General features: G+C 35.1%; 1 protein-coding gene across 12 annotated transcripts in view; it reads right to left on the reverse strand.

Annotated features, from left to right (window-relative positions):
• The window catches only part of PTPN13 (protein tyrosine phosphatase non-receptor type 13), a 217,638-nt gene that overhangs the window by 117,705 nt on the left and 82,192 nt on the right, over positions 1-17,741 (reverse strand). For 11 of the 12 annotated variants that reach the window (XR_005064231.1, XM_037030673.1, XM_037030667.1 and 8 more), the window contains exons 5-7: positions 15,572-15,757; positions 11,442-11,529; positions 341-907 (exon numbers count right to left, since the gene is read on the reverse strand). Coding sequence is in view for 11 of the 12 variants with exons in the window: in XM_037030673.1 (XP_036886568.1) it covers positions 341-907; positions 11,442-11,529; positions 15,572-15,757 (841 nt within the window). In the remaining variant the exon portion in view is untranslated. The remainder of the gene's footprint in view (positions 1-340; positions 908-11,441; positions 11,530-15,571; positions 15,758-17,741) is intronic. The other variant, XM_037030662.1, reaches the window with a different exon arrangement.

The following is a 17,741-nucleotide window of genomic DNA, read 5'->3' on the forward strand; positions in this document are numbered from 1 at the left end:
TACCTTGGAGAATTAAAAAAGTAAACAAACAAACAAACAAACAAAACACGGTGCCTGTCTCCAAGAAGCCTGCAATCTAAAAATACACCATCCAAAATATCGAGACTACAAAGTAACTGCCCTGGTTCTGTTTAGTAGGGCTGACTGTGGAAGCAGTGTTCTGGACTAGGGGTTTGATAGAAGGGAGGATAGAAACTGATAGAGAAATAAGACTAACCTGGGTGCAAAGGTTTGGCAGTGGAAATAAGACTTGTGGAATGGTTTAATAACCCTCTTTATTTCAAAACACAATTTTAAGTATTTCAATTCAATTCTCTCTGAAACACACAAAATTACTAACCTTCTACATTCATGGCTTCTCTCAGAACCTGAAGTTTCTTTTGTCTCTCTCGGATTCGGTCCAAAGCACTTGATATGGCTGAGGAGGTGGGCAACTCTCGCCTGTGAAACACAGGATCCATTTTCTGAGGGCCAAAGATATCCAGGGCTATGCCTCCATCTGAGTATCTTGCCTCCTTTCTTCTAGGAGCAGTCGAAGACCGCACTGTTACTGCCTCAGGGAGACAGTGTCGGTATCTGCCCGGTTCCCCAGAAGAGGAGTCTCTGTCGGCTGTGCAAAGCAAGTCCATGGATGAAGCCCAAATCTTCTTCTTGGGAATCACATCAATGCCAGGGGTAGCTTTTGTTTCTGGACCACTAGTTATGAATTGGTAAGGAGAGCAGGTATTTTCAGAATCTTCATGTCCAGAATTATTATCTGATAAAACGTCCTTGAAATAATCTTCCTCATCTTGTGTGTCTCTGATGGACAGAAATCCCATAGATTTACTAAGCCCTTTGTTAAGAAAGGTCTGATGAGAGAATGGAGACTTGTGTGTGTCTAGTACATCAGAAGTAGAGCTTCTTCCTGGAATGATAAGAATCTATCATGTATGCACAAAATTGTTAGAAAATAACTGGAATGTTACCTTACTATTGATAATGAAAGTGGTGGCAATTTTCTGACTTCTCCAAACAGAGGATCAGAGACGGAATGGTCACGGACGGAATGGCCATGGTGGCGGTGACAGTGGATGAGAAAAGCGATGCTATGTTTGCCTAACTTCCCACAGCCCAATGTTTCTTCCCTAATGAAATCAATGTTTTGGACTTTATTTTTTTAGTATCATTTCATATTCATCAAAGGTGAATTACTGGCTTTTTAAAAACAGATAAACGTTTCTGATACTGTCTAGTTTGGCAGAATATTTATTATCCATGAAATGACTTGGGGTAATAATAGAATGTAAAGTTTACTCCTTTAATTTCTAGTTACTCCTTTAATTTGAACTATACTAAAGGTATAGTTCAAATATCCATTACTTCAGTATGAAGAAGCCCTGGTATTCTCTGGTCATTTAAATAAATATGTTTAAGAAGAAACAAAGAGTTCTTGCAAAAAAAGATGTAGTATTTGGAATTCTTAAGTATCACAGTTTTATTATGATTACATGTGTATTCAGAAAATCTGATTGTTTGAAATCAGATAACTGGATTGTGTTTAATTAGGTAAAAAACTTAATTTTTTTCATGGCAGACTACCATGTACTAACATTTTTCTCTAACATAATGTATCAGTATTTTTCAACTGAAATAAAGTACACCATTTGTTATTTCTTCTTCAAACCTTGAGGTACTACTTCAACCCAGTAGGCCTTTTTAATTTTTTAAGGCAGTGGTCTGTATATGCATTGAGACATGGCAAAACTGCCTGACCAGAAATTAATTTTTTGAATCCATAGTTCAATAACAAAAAATCATATGTATGGCTCCACTATTGAAAAAAGAAACATAGAAGAATACTTTATAGCCACTAACCCAGTAGCCCACAGACCCTGAAGACTTCCTGTGTGACATCTGTGGTCATGGCCTGGTTCCTTTTTTGCTGTGTGTACAATACAAAATAACGACTAAAACCTTCCAAGAAACAAACTGCTTCTTAATTCATCGGAATAAGCCAATTGCCTCTCCAGGGTAACAGGTCTAAGCTCGCATTCCCTGATCACAAGGTGATCACAAAGTGATCAGAGAATGATCACTTACCTTGAAAGTCTTGGGAAAGTGAGTTCATTTCAGCATGGCAACAAGTACTTGCTTACTTGGGAATCTGAAGGTTCGAACATTTTACTTTCCTTGTAACTAATCCTTTCCTGCACATGGATCCACTTAATCGCAAATAAGGATAACAACATTTGGGGTATGTCATGTAAAGACCACTGAGAAACACACCATGCTACATCTAGACGTTAGACATATGTTTATAATTCTAAAATCAGACTAGAAGCTAGAGTTTGTGACAGTCTATGTTACACTATTTTAGTGGTAAATTACATTCTTAAACAAGCTACATATTGAAACTCACTAATTTAAAATTTTATTTAAAAATAGGAAGAGATATTCTTAAAAATTAATAGAATAGATAAAAATAAGAATTGAAAGGATTTAAGGCTCATACCATCAGAGATAGACTCAACAAACTGTCTTCTTTTACTACCTTGACTACCAACACATAGTCAAAACAGAGAAAATCAAACAAGTGACTATTCTGGCAACACCATAAATTCATGGTTAACTACTTTGAACAATTAACAACGTGTTAATATTCACTTTCTGCCCACAATGACTGCTTCACTTTTCCTCATTCTTCAAATTTTCCACCTCAATTCCCTCTTCTCTTTTACATGATGATCTTATCTCATATCCCTCCCCCCTCCCCCTGCCAAAATACAAGCTGTCAGAGGAGAGGACTTTTCTCATTTTTCCATGACTGATTCTACACATCTATGTGGGTCTGCAAATCTTTTGCCTGTAGTCTCAAAGGATGAAATTTCCTACCGATTGAAGGTCAGTTCCCAATATCTGTTCTGTTCCCCCTCCTTTTATTTTATCAAAAATTTCACTTCAGCCCTGGCTGGTGTAGCTCAGTGGATTGAGCGGGGGCCTGTGAACCAAAGGATTGCAGTTCAATTCCCAGTCAGGGCACATGCCTGGGTTGCAGGCCAGTTCCCAGCAGGGGACCCATGAGAGGCAATCATACATTGATATTTCTCTCCCTCTGTCCTTCCCTTCCTCTCTAAAGATAAATAAATAAAATTTTTAAAAATTGTTTTCACTTCTTTAGTTAACTTTTCCCCTCTCCTTGCATCTTCATTTCTAGTGAGCCATTCCCATCAGTATACAAACATGCACTAATATCAGCATAATAAAACAATGAACTAAAGAAAACCTCTCCCTAAGTTACAATACAGGGACCAGCAAAAGTAGTTTTAGAGTTTTGAATATACAAAACAGAATTTATTCTTGCATTGTTAATTATTGTACTATTTATTTGTTACAACTCTACGCCTCCTTTTGCTCACACCTGTATTTCTCTCTAGTCACGAGTCTCTCCACTTTTTCACTTCCCATTCATTATTCTACCCTAGTTAGCGTCCAACTCCTCCACACCTTGGCAATGTTTATTGTGTATCACTCTCAACCTCTGTATGCCATATCCAAAGGACATTTCTGTGCCCATATCTTACCAGCAATAACTGTGAGTGATGACAATTCCTTAATGAATCACTAGATTCATTACAAGTCTAGTTTCCTCTTTACAAGTTTAGTTTCCTCCTGCTTCTCAGACCACTCATTCTTAATCTTTGCTTTTTTCTCTCCCTCTACTGGATATCCAAGTGTTGGATTTCCTCAGTACTACTTTTAGAACCCTGTCTTTTCACTATTTCCTTATATAATTTCATCATTAGAAGGCTTTTAAATGTTATCTACATACTGACATCTCCCAAATTCATATTCATGCCACTGACCTCTTCTGGGAGCTCTAATCTTATATAATTCAAACTGCAACTTGTATATTATCAGAAGCACCTCAAACCGAACATGCTGAAAACTAATCTTTTACTTCCCACATCCAGAGATGTCCATTCTACCCCAGTCTTTCCAATTTTAACAGGTGACACCATCGCCAAACTGATACTCAAAGCAGAACAATGGGCACCATGCTGAAATCCTTCTTTCTTACTCACCATATTAAATCCATCAGCGTATGCTGGCCATTTAAATCTCAAAGATGTCTCACTCCTTGTGATTCCTTCCAATTCCAATAGCATCACCCTATTCTCCATCACCTGACTAGGGAATTCCAATGGCTTCTGAATAGGCCTCTCTGCTTCTTCTACTTTCTTCATCCAACTATCTTTGACTCAGGAGCCAGAACTATTTTTCAAAATATAAATTTCATGATTCTACTACCCTGTTCAATAAGTCTCGAAGGGATATAATTACATTCTAAATAAAATTTAGACTACTTTTCAGTCTGCCACTTGAATCCTTTTCAGTTTCATCTCCACTTCCCTTATTGCATCTAGGCCACATGTTTTTCTCTGTTAACTTCTCTTATATTTTAAAGGCCTTTGTACATACTTTTTTTCTCTGCCCTGAATGGTCTACTCCTGACCTTTCTCATGGTTAGTTGTTTCTTACCCTATAGTTTTATTTTAAACATGGCTTCTTCAGTGAAGCCCACCCCAACCACTACTGAAATAGAGAACTTTCTTAATGTATCATAAGCCAATTCCATTTGTAACAGGCACATATATCATCCTCTTTTAGGTCATTACTAACAATATATCAGTGGGCCACGGTATCCCAAAAGAGCCATGTCTTCTCAGTAGCCATGAGACTTAAAACTAATTGCCAATAAGGTGGCTCTTGAATAACTAATAATTTATATATGTTAGGCTTTTATTGCCATGGTAATGATATTTTCTGTTTTTAACTACACAACTGGACAGTAACTGTCTGATTAACACTTCACAGGTGGATACTATCTACAGTATCACATGTAGCAATACAGTATCATGGTTGCTTCATGTTGTTAAAGCACTAGGGAAAAAATTCTACTCATCTGGACACTCAAAATGAGAGTTCAAGTATGGAATCTGGCCATATAAATAAGGAGAAACATGAAATTCCAGGCTCATTTATTCAATGCTTAGGTCCACTAGACCAGTGAAACCATGTACTGTGCTACTTACTTAATAGCAGTATTTGAGACTAGATAAGATGCATTGTCTTCAACTGTTTTTCAGATCTTTCTAAAGATGGTCCAGGCTATTATAATTATTTTAGTACAAAAAACAGCATGGAAATCATTAATTAAGCACACCTACGTAATAGCTGTGCTCACCACCCATTTTGATCGCAGGAGATGTTGTTTCTGAAAACAGTGTAGTTGGACCTACTCTTAAAAAAATTCCACATGGACACTTCCCTGATATCCTCCATCCTGGCAGAGTTAGTACCTCCTTCCATTGTATTCACAGAGCATGCTGGACCACTATTAGAACATTTCTTTCACTATATTAAAATTATCCACTGTGGTGTGCTTTGCTTCTCTGGAGTGTGCGCCTTTCTCCTCCCCTTTACCTCCCCACCGCAGACACGCTACCTTTGCCCTTCTCCCTCCTCCGCTCCCAACAGCCCTTCTTTTGCTTCTGTAACTTGTTCCCTGAGCCTACAAAGCCCAGCTGCCTCACTTCTACTACTTCTATAACTTTCTAAATACACTTTCTCTCATAATTTGAATGAATGCATGCATGAACAAATAAATAAATTATCCATTATATCATACATCTCTCATCACGTCCACTCATTTTTCCACTCCCACTTCCAAATGAAACAATAATATAAGGGACTATGTTTTATTTGGTTTTGTATTTGCAGTTCCTGATAAAAGAGATTTCAAAGCAATGCTATAGGATCTTGATTGATTACCTAACTTTTTGAAACCTTTTAAAACAATAGCTTAATCCACCACAAAGATTGCTGTAAAAAAACCTAGGCTTTAATTCTAGCTTTACCATTCAATTCCTGAGCCTGGATAAGCCACTTAATATCCATATTTCACACCTCCTTCATCTACAAAAATGCGGACATAATTTGTTATGCCTTCTTGGAGATGACAGAATAAATGAACTAACTCATGTGAACTATTAGAAGCTCTTCTGAAGGGCAACATAAAATTTGAATTGTTCTCCTTTGTTTGTGTCTTATTTTAGTCAGCATGTAGTTATCTACTGAGAGGGAATTTAAAAAAAGTTCTCTTGAAGGAAATCATGAAACCAGAAATCGAAAGATCTATGAAATTTTTAGGTTTATTCTACAATTATAAAGATCACATTAGTCAAAATAGAGTAAATGATGATTATGGGTAGATTTCCTATGTCTTGATGAGGCTCTGAGTTCAGAGAGAGTTTATAGACAACATTAGATTACATACAATTATAAGCATTCAAATTTAAAATGAAACCAAAAATATTTTCCTTTTGGAGAGTATATAGCTTGCTAAAAACTAAATGGAGAAGAATAAATACACTTTGAAGAGCTATGAATAAACAAATTTAAGAACATAATGAAAAAAATCTTCCTTGTAAAGTATATTTTATTGTAACTATTTTTGTTATAAATGATTCACATTATCTCTAATTGGATATAATATCATTTTTACCTTTCCCCTCACATACAGACTCAAAAAATTCATTGCATCTCTTAGAAGCTAACTTCAAAATGACATTTCAGTATTAAAAGAGGCTCCTCAGTTCCCCATCTGTCTTCGCAAACATGTTCAAGAACATAAAAAAAGAAACATGATATTATCAACACGCCCAAGTTCTGAAGCTGTATCATGCTGATCTGATCACGGTGTAGGTTTCCACCTTGAGCTTGGCAGGAAATGTTTGCTTTCTTTCTGCTTGGTGAAGCCATTTTATCAGCATTGGCAGTATTAAATAACAAAGTGGGGGCAGTTAGCCCACTAGTTTGGGCCTTAGCTTCTGTGACAGGCCTCAGAGTTGAGATATAAGGAGGGAACTTTCAAGGCTGTTTACTCATAGACAAAAAATTTTATTAAGTTTTAGTTGAACAATCAAACTACATAGATACAAGGCATTATCCCTAAAATTATTTATTTCTTTTAATCAAAATCTGTGCCTCACCAGCCTCCCTGCCCATTTTGACTTTTCTGTATTAAAAGTTGTGGTCAGGAGCCTAATTACTAAACTAGAGCTGTCGGTATGTAAAGATTTTCAGTTGGTTTATGTCAAAGTGAACGCTGTACCACTAATTCAATGTGACATGGTTGCTCTGCTGCAAGTGCCCGTTGACAGTTGACAGTTGACAACGGGCACTGCCCAAAAGCAACACCAGTGTCCTAGAGGAGTATTTCTTCTTCATGAGGCAGTATTTTTCTTAATCTTAAAGCTTTTATATTATTACATACCACCCACTGACTCTTAGCTGCTAACTGCTTCTGCCTGGTAATGGCTGTCACTGGTATGTTATTTTGATTCTGTTTTTAAGATGTGGTTTTGTAAGTTTGTTGAAGGTAAATTAAGAAGCCCTTGAGGAATGCTAGTACAGAACGCTATGGCTAAGACAAGCTGAGGAATTTTCTTCCATTATACTTGATCCAAAACACTATTGTTTCTTTAAGTTCCAAGACCTCCAATTCTACCCAAAATATAAACATAAACAAAATTTGGTTTATTCTGAGTGACAACTAATTATCTTGAATTTGGATATAGGAAAGATTTTATTCTCCAAAAAAGAGATAGGACCATTAGAGAATAAAGTTAATGGAGTGTCTATTTAAAGATTTCTGTTCATTTTAAAAACATTATCATTAATCTTAGGTTATCTGCATTTGGAAAGTCATAGAATTTTAAAGAGCTGTTAGAAAATAATACTAATAGTATTAAATCTTTCTCAATATTATAAAAACAAAGTCGCAAATAAAAGACAATAATTTGGTTTAAATTTTCTGATATATTTGTTATAATAGTCCAAAAATATGAGGCAATATGGTGAACTATAGTTTTTCTTTTTACTTTGCATATGACTTAATGTTTAAAAAATAAATCTTGTATATCCTAAGAACCCTGAAACACCAATCCAAAAGAACCTATGCACCCCGATGTTCATAGCAGCACAATTTACAATAGCCAAGAGTTGGAAGCAACCTAAATGCCCATCAGTCAATGACTGGATCAAAAAACTATGGTACATTTACACAATGGAATTCTATGCTGCAGAAAGGAAGAAGGAGCTCCTACCCTTTGCAACATCATGGATGGAACTGGAAAGCATTATGCTGAGTGAAATAAGCCAGGCAGTGAAAGACAAATACCATATGATATCACCTTTAACAGGAATCTAAACAACAACACAAACAAGCAAGCAAAATGTAACCAAAAACACTGAAATACAGAACGTGCTGACAGGGTCCAGAGGGTAGAGGGGAGAGAATCACAGGGGAAAAGAGGATGGACTCACATGAATAAGTATGAAGGACACATGGACAATAACTAAGGTGGGGGGCGGAGATGGGAGGGAGGTGGGGAGCACTGTGGGGGGGCAGGGCTGGGAATATAAGAAAGAAAACTGTACTTGAACAAAAGTTAAATAAAAAAAATAATAAGAAAAGAAAAGAAAAGAAAAGAAAAAAATAAATCTTGAGTCACATATATTTCCTTATGAAATCATTAAAAATCAAAATACAAATGTATTACTATATCAAATATTTTTTAAAAACTTTTTTCATACCCACTCAACCAACAAATATTCATTAAATACCTACAGAAACTAATGTGCTTATGTTAGTAGGTTTTCCCTATCCTTGGCATCTACATGTCTAGGAAGATTAATTTTATATAGGGCTTAAAAAAAAATAAATGTATATATGTGAACGACAAGTAAATAACCTGCTGTTTAAGAATGTTATATAGCCCTGGCTGGCGTAGCTCAGTGGATTGAGTGCGGGCCTGTGGAGCAGAGTATCACGATTTGATTCCCAGTCAGGGCACATGCCTGGGTTGCAGGCCAGGTCCCAGTTCCCGGCAGGGGACACATGAGAGGCAACTATACATTGATCTCTCTCTCTCTCTCTCTCTCTCTTTCTCCTTCCCTTCTCTTCTAAGATAAATAAATAAAATCTTTTAAAAAAAGAATGTTATATAGTAGGTATAGATTCAGTTCAATCTCTAATTCTTACCTTTAAAATATTATGTGATAATAAATGTAACAATAACACTAAATCATTGAAGATAATATAAACTATGTTAACATTTGAGAGTTTTTAACATTTAATAAATTACATAAAGCAGGATGATTTTCTTTCTTTTTTATAGATTCATAATGGATACGGATAAAATGCGGTTCTTCCATATACAACATTTTTTATTGTTAGAAAAAAACAGTCTTTAAAAATTAATAATTAATTATATAACATTATATTTACTAGGTAAATAACAAGCAAAAATTTCCATTTTATAACATGACTACTTAATTGATAGGGGATACTAGAAAGGAATTCTAGAAAAAGTCTAATAAAGTACAGAAAGAGAAATAAGGAAGCAAAGAGGAAGGGAGGGGAAAACGAAGAGTACAGAGAGCGAGAAAGAGAAGATGCAGAAGAGAAAAACAGGCAGGGAAGAGGGACAAATAAACTAGAACGATGATAAATAAAAGAAATAGAAATCATCTCTTTTAAGTCAATTGTTTCAGTTATTAAAGTATTCATTATATCTCCTTGAAAAAGACTCTTTCAGTTTGCCACTGACCTTGCCCCTGTAATTTTCTCCTATTATTCAGTTCTAAAACAGGAGATTGAAAATTTGATGATTTAACAAAATGCTGCTATTCTTAGAGCCAAAGTTCACACTATATCATATTTCAAATCCTAGTATATTTTTTAAATAAAGAGACAGATTTTTACCTACCAGAAGGTGTGTCTCTCTATATATGGGAACATAAGTCCATTAAAGAAACATAAGAAAGGGTTAAAAATTCTTTCCAAATTGCCATCAAAGCACTGTAAAAACTAAGTTAAACAAAGTTGTCTTTTTTAACCTTCCCATAAACTAATAATATATTTATTAGAAAATGAACCTTATATAACCAGAAATAAAATGATTATATTGAGGATATGAAAGCTAAGACAACTTTTCAGAAAATGTCATTAATCACAATAAGTAAAGTAAACATACGCAAACATACACTTTAACTAACTAGATCATTATAGAATCACTCCATTAGAAATTATTTTCTTGCTTTTCTTTGACTCTTTCAAGAACAACAGTATACTTGTTTAGGGCATATTCTTCCCTCTCAGATATAAGAGCTGTGAATTCTGCAAAACATTTGGTGCACATAATCAATTGCTTATACTTAGTTTGCACAATGAGAGTTTCTCATAGGTTTTAACTAAGATGGTTGTGTTCTCATTATGTGATTAAACTGAACAGTTAGGTATCTTAGCTTTTTAATATAACTATATTAATTAAAATGACTTATTAGTATATATTTAAGCCATATTTACATTTACTTCTCCCCAGCACCCATAAGACAAAATATTTCCCCCACAAAATATTTTTGTTAATATTTAGATTATCGCAATTATTAACAACGCTTGATAAGAAATAGAGAATATGTATGATTAGCCAAAAGATATACATGTATAACCCACAGGCACAGACAATAGTGTGGTGATGGCCAGAAGGAAGGGGACATAGAGGCTGGATGGGGGTGGGCAAAGTAAGCACATCTGTAATAGTGTCAACAATAAATAATACAGGGAAAAAGTAAACAGCAAAGTTATTGAGAAAAAAATAAAACTTCATTTTATAAATAAGCCAAGCCTAAAACTTAATTTCATTGGCCCGATACACCAAGGTTGTGAGTTCATCCCCAGTCAGGGCACATAAAAGAATCAAACAATGAACACATAAGTAAGTGGAACAACAAATCAATGTTTCTCTCTCTCTCACCAAAAAAAAAAAAGTAATGATTATACAAAACTTATAATTATCTAATCCTACTGGCAAAGAGCAAAACCATCTTCATCAATTTTATTTTTACTAAGCATCATATAACCTAAGACAGTATTTATAACTAACTGCAAATCATTAAGTTAGTCATGAAACCAATTTAGTGGACTGTGACTAACATTTAAAAATAAGAAATAAAATAGAAAATGCAGTGAGAATAATATCAGTAGTGTTTATATTCATAAATGTGTATGTATTGCTTTCATCTTGCTTTAAAATGCATTTTTAATATAAAATACCATAATAAAGTAAATCATTGATTTTATTTCTATAACAACATGAGAAAAAAATGATTTACTGTGGGGTCTTGATTATATTAATAATGTTTTCTGCACAACTTTAATGGATTGATATATTAATAAAGGTAGCATTCTTATCTCTTCTCTACCTCTACTTTGCACACTTATATTTTAACTATGGTCACAAATATCAGATTTTCAAGCCAGGTAAATATGGTATTGTAAAGGAAACAACAAAATAATGTTAAAGCCTAAATATTTCCTACTAATATAGTCTTACCTGTTGGTAATCCTTTTCCTCTCAATCTGTCACGAATGGCCTGGCTTCGGTCAGGCTTTTGTTCACTGTTACAGGAAACCTGATCCGTCTGCACACAGGTAATCAAAAATCAAATTTGACAAAAGAATCTTCCTTTTTTTTTTCATGGTAATTGGCTACAGAACAATACTACACAACTTTTGGAGAGTGTAGCATTAAGCAAAGACCCTCTACATTTGCTATTGTTAATTTGTATTCCTTGGGTAAGATTTATATAACTCAGTTCTGGCCAATTTATCCTCAGGAAATAAAAGACAAGAAGCAGTTACCAAAGAGTAATCTGTTAACTAGGGAACAAAGTTAGTAGAATTAAATAAGTTACAATGAGTTCCATTTGAAAACCAAACTGATAACTATTTTCATTTTTCAAGTTAGATTACAATTTTAAAACCATATCAATTCTGGTATAATAAAACTTTCACCTGATAACTATGCATTGGGGGAACTAATTTAAGTTATTTTCAAGAATAATTTTCTAGGATTTTCCTGGCAGAAATTACAACAGAGAAATGCTTTAAACTAAATGGACAGATTGAGGGATGACAATTAAATTTAAATCAATGCTCTTTTGAGTCCCCTTTATAACAAAATGTTTCAGTAGTCTTAGACTTTAATAACTTTAACTGAGGGTACTCATTTAAAATAAAGCATGTCAAATTAATTGAAAGGGATGAAAAGTTAGACAGAACATTGTATTTATTTAGATGAATACTGGAGTGGAAATTTCAAGAAATAAATGGAGGGAGGGAGAATGGTGAAGAGAAATTACTTAAATCTGACACCTAGAACCTTCATACACATCTGTTCACACACACACGTTCTAACATTCGTCCTTTAGTAGAAGTTGTTTATGAGTACAGATTAAAAAACTGTTTAAGGTGCTATGTTCAAGGCATTATATTTCTTACCTATAAGAAAACTTAAATGGATATTTTTCTGAAATGAGGTTATCATTTAAATTACACAAATGGTATTAGTCCAGATTGTATGCTATGTTAGTAACTGAAGAGATAACGAATACCCTGCATCTTTGGGAATCCCTGTTATTGACCCTATTATTAATAATAGCTGCTCTTCATTGAGCAATTACTGTAAAGTAGGCACTACCTTAAATGCTTTACATACTTTGTGTTATTTAGTCCTCAAAAACATGAGATTTTTTTGAAGACTATTATTCTCTTATTACAGATAAAGTGAGAAATAGCAACGAAATTTCTAAGATCCTTGAAGCAGCTCATCAACACTGAAATCATTTTATCTTCATAACTGGTCAGTAGTATCTGTAAGATGGTAGGTACTATTTTTCCTATTTTACAGATCAGTACTATCAAGGCAAAAAAAGGTTGTAACATTAAACCAGGGGAAGAACCAGGACAAGTAAACTGGCCTGCTGACTTTTACTCTATGCTAATTAATGTACAGTAAGAATTATGGCCAATTAGAATTAATCTCACACTGAGTGAAAGGCAACTCATTCTATCAGTTACTGGAGACAACAGCAGCTGCAGAGAAACATAACAGCATGGCCTTGGGAGTCAGAGATCCAGGTTCCCATTGTGTCTCTGTCAGTTACCTGTTTGTGGCCATGGGTAAATTATTTAATCTTTCTGAGCCTTAGTTTCATTATCTTTAAAATGAAGATAACATTAAAATAATCTCTTATAACCTGGGGCAGTTATGGTGGGTGGATGTGAAAAAGCACATACGCCACTTAGCACAGTGCCTGACACAGAGTAAACACTTAACAAATGGTAGCTGCAAGATTTATTCTGCCCACTGATGTCCAGGAGACTAGCAAAGGCATTGACTGGAAAGATGAGGGGAGAATTAATATTTCTACTTAGTAGAAATTTGCCTCTTGGAAGACAGACTTCCCATATACTGAATCCAATGGACCCTTCACTATCCTTCTCTCCCACTAAACAACCCCACAACACACCCATACCCAACTTAAAACTGTTCCTCAAACACACCCCTCTTTCCTGTTTTATAGCATTTGTTCAAGTTCACTTCCTTCTGCCTGGGTTACTCTTTCTATCTTGTCTAGAGGATTTAGTTCAAAGTGCTACTTTTCTATGTGGTCATAACTTGTATCCTTTCCCCTCAAGATCTCAAAGCTTTGAAAAATTTTACTATGTTATTTTGTGTTTTATAACTAAGCAAATGGATAGAGAACTTTAAGTAAGAACTCTTAACAGGTACAGCATATTCTATTCAAATTTCTATCTCCTATAGTATCTAGCACAGATTTCATATGTAAACGAGCAATATATAGCTATTGTAATAAACTGAACTAAGTACTAAAAGGGATTGAGATCTTTTTATCTAATATGGGAAATTACTGGATGGATAACAGAATTTCATGGAGGAATATTTCTTCATGGAAACAGAAATAAAAAATATTTCTAGCAATTTTACCATAGTAGTAAAATCAGCAAACAGGATAAGAGTCTTAGTTAGAGGAGGTGTCATGTAATAGAAAAATCCCTGGACTTACTAACGAAAAACATAAGTCCCACAAACTATGTCTCAATTTTCTTATTTATAAAGTGAAAGAGTTAATATTGATAAACATTCTCAAAGGGAGTGTTATAAGATCTGAAATAAGACCCAAATAAGTTTAGGGAATGTTTCATTTCCATGCCTTTCTCTCTTGAAGATTAGTAATATAGTCTAGTGTAATAAAGGTTCTGAGAAATTCTGCAATGAAATCACAATTTCCCTTAGTTTTTCCTCAAGCTTATTTAATCATAGAGGAATTTTTTAAAACAAAAATATGTGAAAATATATAGGAAACCCTGGTTTGTATAGAGGGCTTTCACATATTTTTAGTAGCTTTGTTTGTCAAAAAAAAAAAAAAATCAAATGCTGACTCTCAGAGGATTGAGAGCCAGCCCACGAACCAAAGGGTCACAGGTTCAATTCCCAGTCAGGGCACATGCTTGTGTGGTGGGCTAGGTTCCCCTAGTAGGGGGCAGAAGAAATGCTGCCACACATTGATATTTCTCTCCCTCTCTTTCTCCTTCCCTTCCCTTCCCCCATCTCTAAAAATAAATAAAATCTTTTTAAAAAGATCACATGCAGGAATATAAACAAATAAATCAAATCAAAGTGGAGCAGTTGTAGTTAAGGAAGGGAAATACGCACCAAGAACCTCAGGCACTCGGCTTCTACTGGAGCTGTGATTCCCTTTAGAGAATCACAAAGGCTCCATGGAATATAGTTCACCAGCCATGTGCCTAGAAGAATCTCTGAGCCTTTTTCTTATCAACTCTCAACGTGTGTGGAATTTGGATATACTCCTGCCAGCCATATGACATGCCAGTAAAGATGGCAAAACTACACCTGTAGGAACGAGGAAGCCAGCAAGAACATACGTGACAGTGGCAACTATGTAGCTCACACAAAGAACAGGGACCTCTACTCAGGGACCATAACCCTAAAGGGTAAGGACACATAATGTTTAGATCTAGATCAGGTATCAAAACCCAAGGTGTATCCACCAAACTAGAGCAGAGGTGGGACTATTAGATATAGTTCGTCATTCTTAGGATTCTTCATATCCAAGACGAGTGGGAAAGTGGAAGAGTCCAGGTTTGGGGCCACATGGCAGGGATACACACATGGACCCTCCACCCCACTGCCCACATACAGCAGGTGCCAGTGCCCAGTGAAGGAGGGGAGGGCTGGGAACACCGACAGAGACCAGACAAATAAGTGGCCAAGAAAGAAGAATGAAGCAACAGAAAGTGCATTTAAACAATTCTAAAACCCATTTTGTTACATCGATGCATTTTTCACAATAGACAGAACTATGAGGCAAGAGCAGACACTCTTGAATGACACTTGTTGAATTAAAGGTCTGAATAAAGACTAGGTCTTATAAAATCTAGGAGACAAAGTTACTGCACTAGTCTTGTAAGTTTTAATTACTGTTCCAAATAAACAATTAACACTAGAAAAAGCAATTCAATCTCTTGTTCTTAGTCTTCACTGAGAAAATGCTACCTATAAAATATCTTTAAATATAATTTTATGGTACACTAAATTTAAAAATATGAGCATATGTACCAATTAGAACTGTGGCTTACCCCAGAAAGATTTCCCAGAACCAGTTTGACCAACTGTTTCACATAGGAAAATGAAGGTGCACAATTGCTATTCCTAATGTGGGCACTGCAGGCATCCAGGACAGTCCGAACAGAAACCCGAGCATAAATAACATCTTCGCACATTCCAAGCAGTATGCTGTTGAGATGATCTCCAAGTTTGATAGGCTGAATATAAAGAAAAGAGAAGTCGCATAGATAGGTGTGAGTAAATCTTACAAATTTAATAAGACAGCCATTCTAGGAGTCACAGAAATCACGACAACCACACTTCAAATACTTGGAGGAAGTTACTTCCTTATCTAGTAGTATACCATTTTATTGCATTTTACATTTTGACATTCCAAAAATTTATGAGATCATTAATACACATTTTTCAAAATAGGAAATACAGAAAAACTTGGGATTTTCTGTATAATAAAGAAATGGAATTTTTTAATTATTCAAATATTATGGTTGGCATTTACTATAAATATACAATTTGGGAGTTGGACACTCATGATAACTTGGAAAAGATTTCAAATATTGCAATGACTTTAAATATTGCAAATGTTTAAAGATCCTTTAAATATAAGTTTTCATTATGCTGGTGAAATAGAGAAGATAAAATGTGAGATTTTTAAAATTAGGTGAAATAATTTGTAGATTATATTGAAATATCCAATAAGCATACCAAGAAATACAAATTTAAATCACAAAAAGAAGCCACTACACGCTTGATCGAATGGATAAAAATAAAAAGAATGATAATACTAAGTAGTGCTGAGAACTGATGGGAGTTAAAACTGGTACATTCACTTTGGTTTAAACACATGCTTTCCCTGTGAGCCTTTCACTTCTCCATTTGGGCATTATGTCATAGTTTAGACACAACTTTGATGTGATTTCCTTTATGTTCTAACCCCTCAGGTCTAGTTAGAGGCTCTTAACTGGTTTCCCAGAGCACCCTCTATTCTCCCTGACGCGACATTCATAATGTTGTGCTGTAATTGGTTATGGGTTGTTTGTACCCATGAATGAACTCTACAGCCATGGACCATTATATTCCTAGTGTCTAGTACAGTGTCTAAAACAGGCAGACACTTAATAAACACTTCTAAACTACTATTAAATATTGCCAAAATTATTATTTCTTATAGCAAAATACAAGTAAAAGTTCATACAGTCCCACTAATTCATGCATTATTGACATTGACTTCATTTTCAATTACCAGAAAACAGTATACAGTGTTCATTATAGACTGTGATTGCATTTTACATGCAAGTTAGGTTATACAATATATGATTCCAACATGCTCAGTAATAATTTAACCTCCTCGATTTATAGAATTGAAACTGAGGACAGAACATAAATACACAGTATTTTTCAGGATGAAAAATGAGACCAAATCAAGTTGAAGACTATCATTCTTTTTTCATTTTTTAATATTCAATTTAATTGTTATTGTATTTTTTTCCATCACCATATAGTTTCCACACACGCTCCCCACTCCCCAGCAATCACTACACTGCTGTCCATATCCATGAGTCCTTTTTCTTTTTATTTCCTTTAACTGTCATTCAAGTACAGTTCTCTGCCTTTTCCCCCTACCCCAGCCCAACCTCCCCATGAGTCCTTTTTCTTTTATGCTCAATCCCTGCACCCCCTAATGTCACCCCCACTACCTGTTATCTGTTCTCTACTATCAGTCTGTCTTTGCTTGGCTTGTTAGTTGAGTTTCTTCATTAGATTCCATATATGAGTGAAATCACACATTATTTGTCTTTTCCTGAATGGCTTAACTGACTTAGCATAATGTTCTTCACGTCCATCCCATACTGTTGCAGAAGGTAAAACTTTCTTCTCTTTTTCAATCAAGTAGAATCCCACTGTGTAAATGTCCCATAGTTGTTTTATGCACTCATCTACTGATGGACACTTGGGCTGCTTCCGTATGTTGGTGATTCTAAATAACACTGCCATGACCTTAGAGGTGCTCATGTTCTTCTGAATTAGTGTTTTGGGTTCCTTCAGATATATTCCCAGAATTGGGGTTCCTGGAACCAAAGGCAGCTCCATTTTTAATTTTTGAGGCATCTCCATAATGTTTTCCACAGAAGCTGCACCAGTCTGCATTCCCACCAACAGTGCGAAAGGGTTGGCTGCCCTTTC

Source organism: Sturnira hondurensis, unplaced genomic scaffold (genome assembly GCF_014824575.4).
Source record: "Sturnira hondurensis isolate 20B ecotype Veracruz unplaced genomic scaffold, ASM1482457v3 Scaffold0001721, whole genome shotgun sequence".
In the NCBI taxonomy this organism is placed as follows: Eukaryota; Metazoa; Chordata; class Mammalia; order Chiroptera; family Phyllostomidae; genus Sturnira; species Sturnira hondurensis.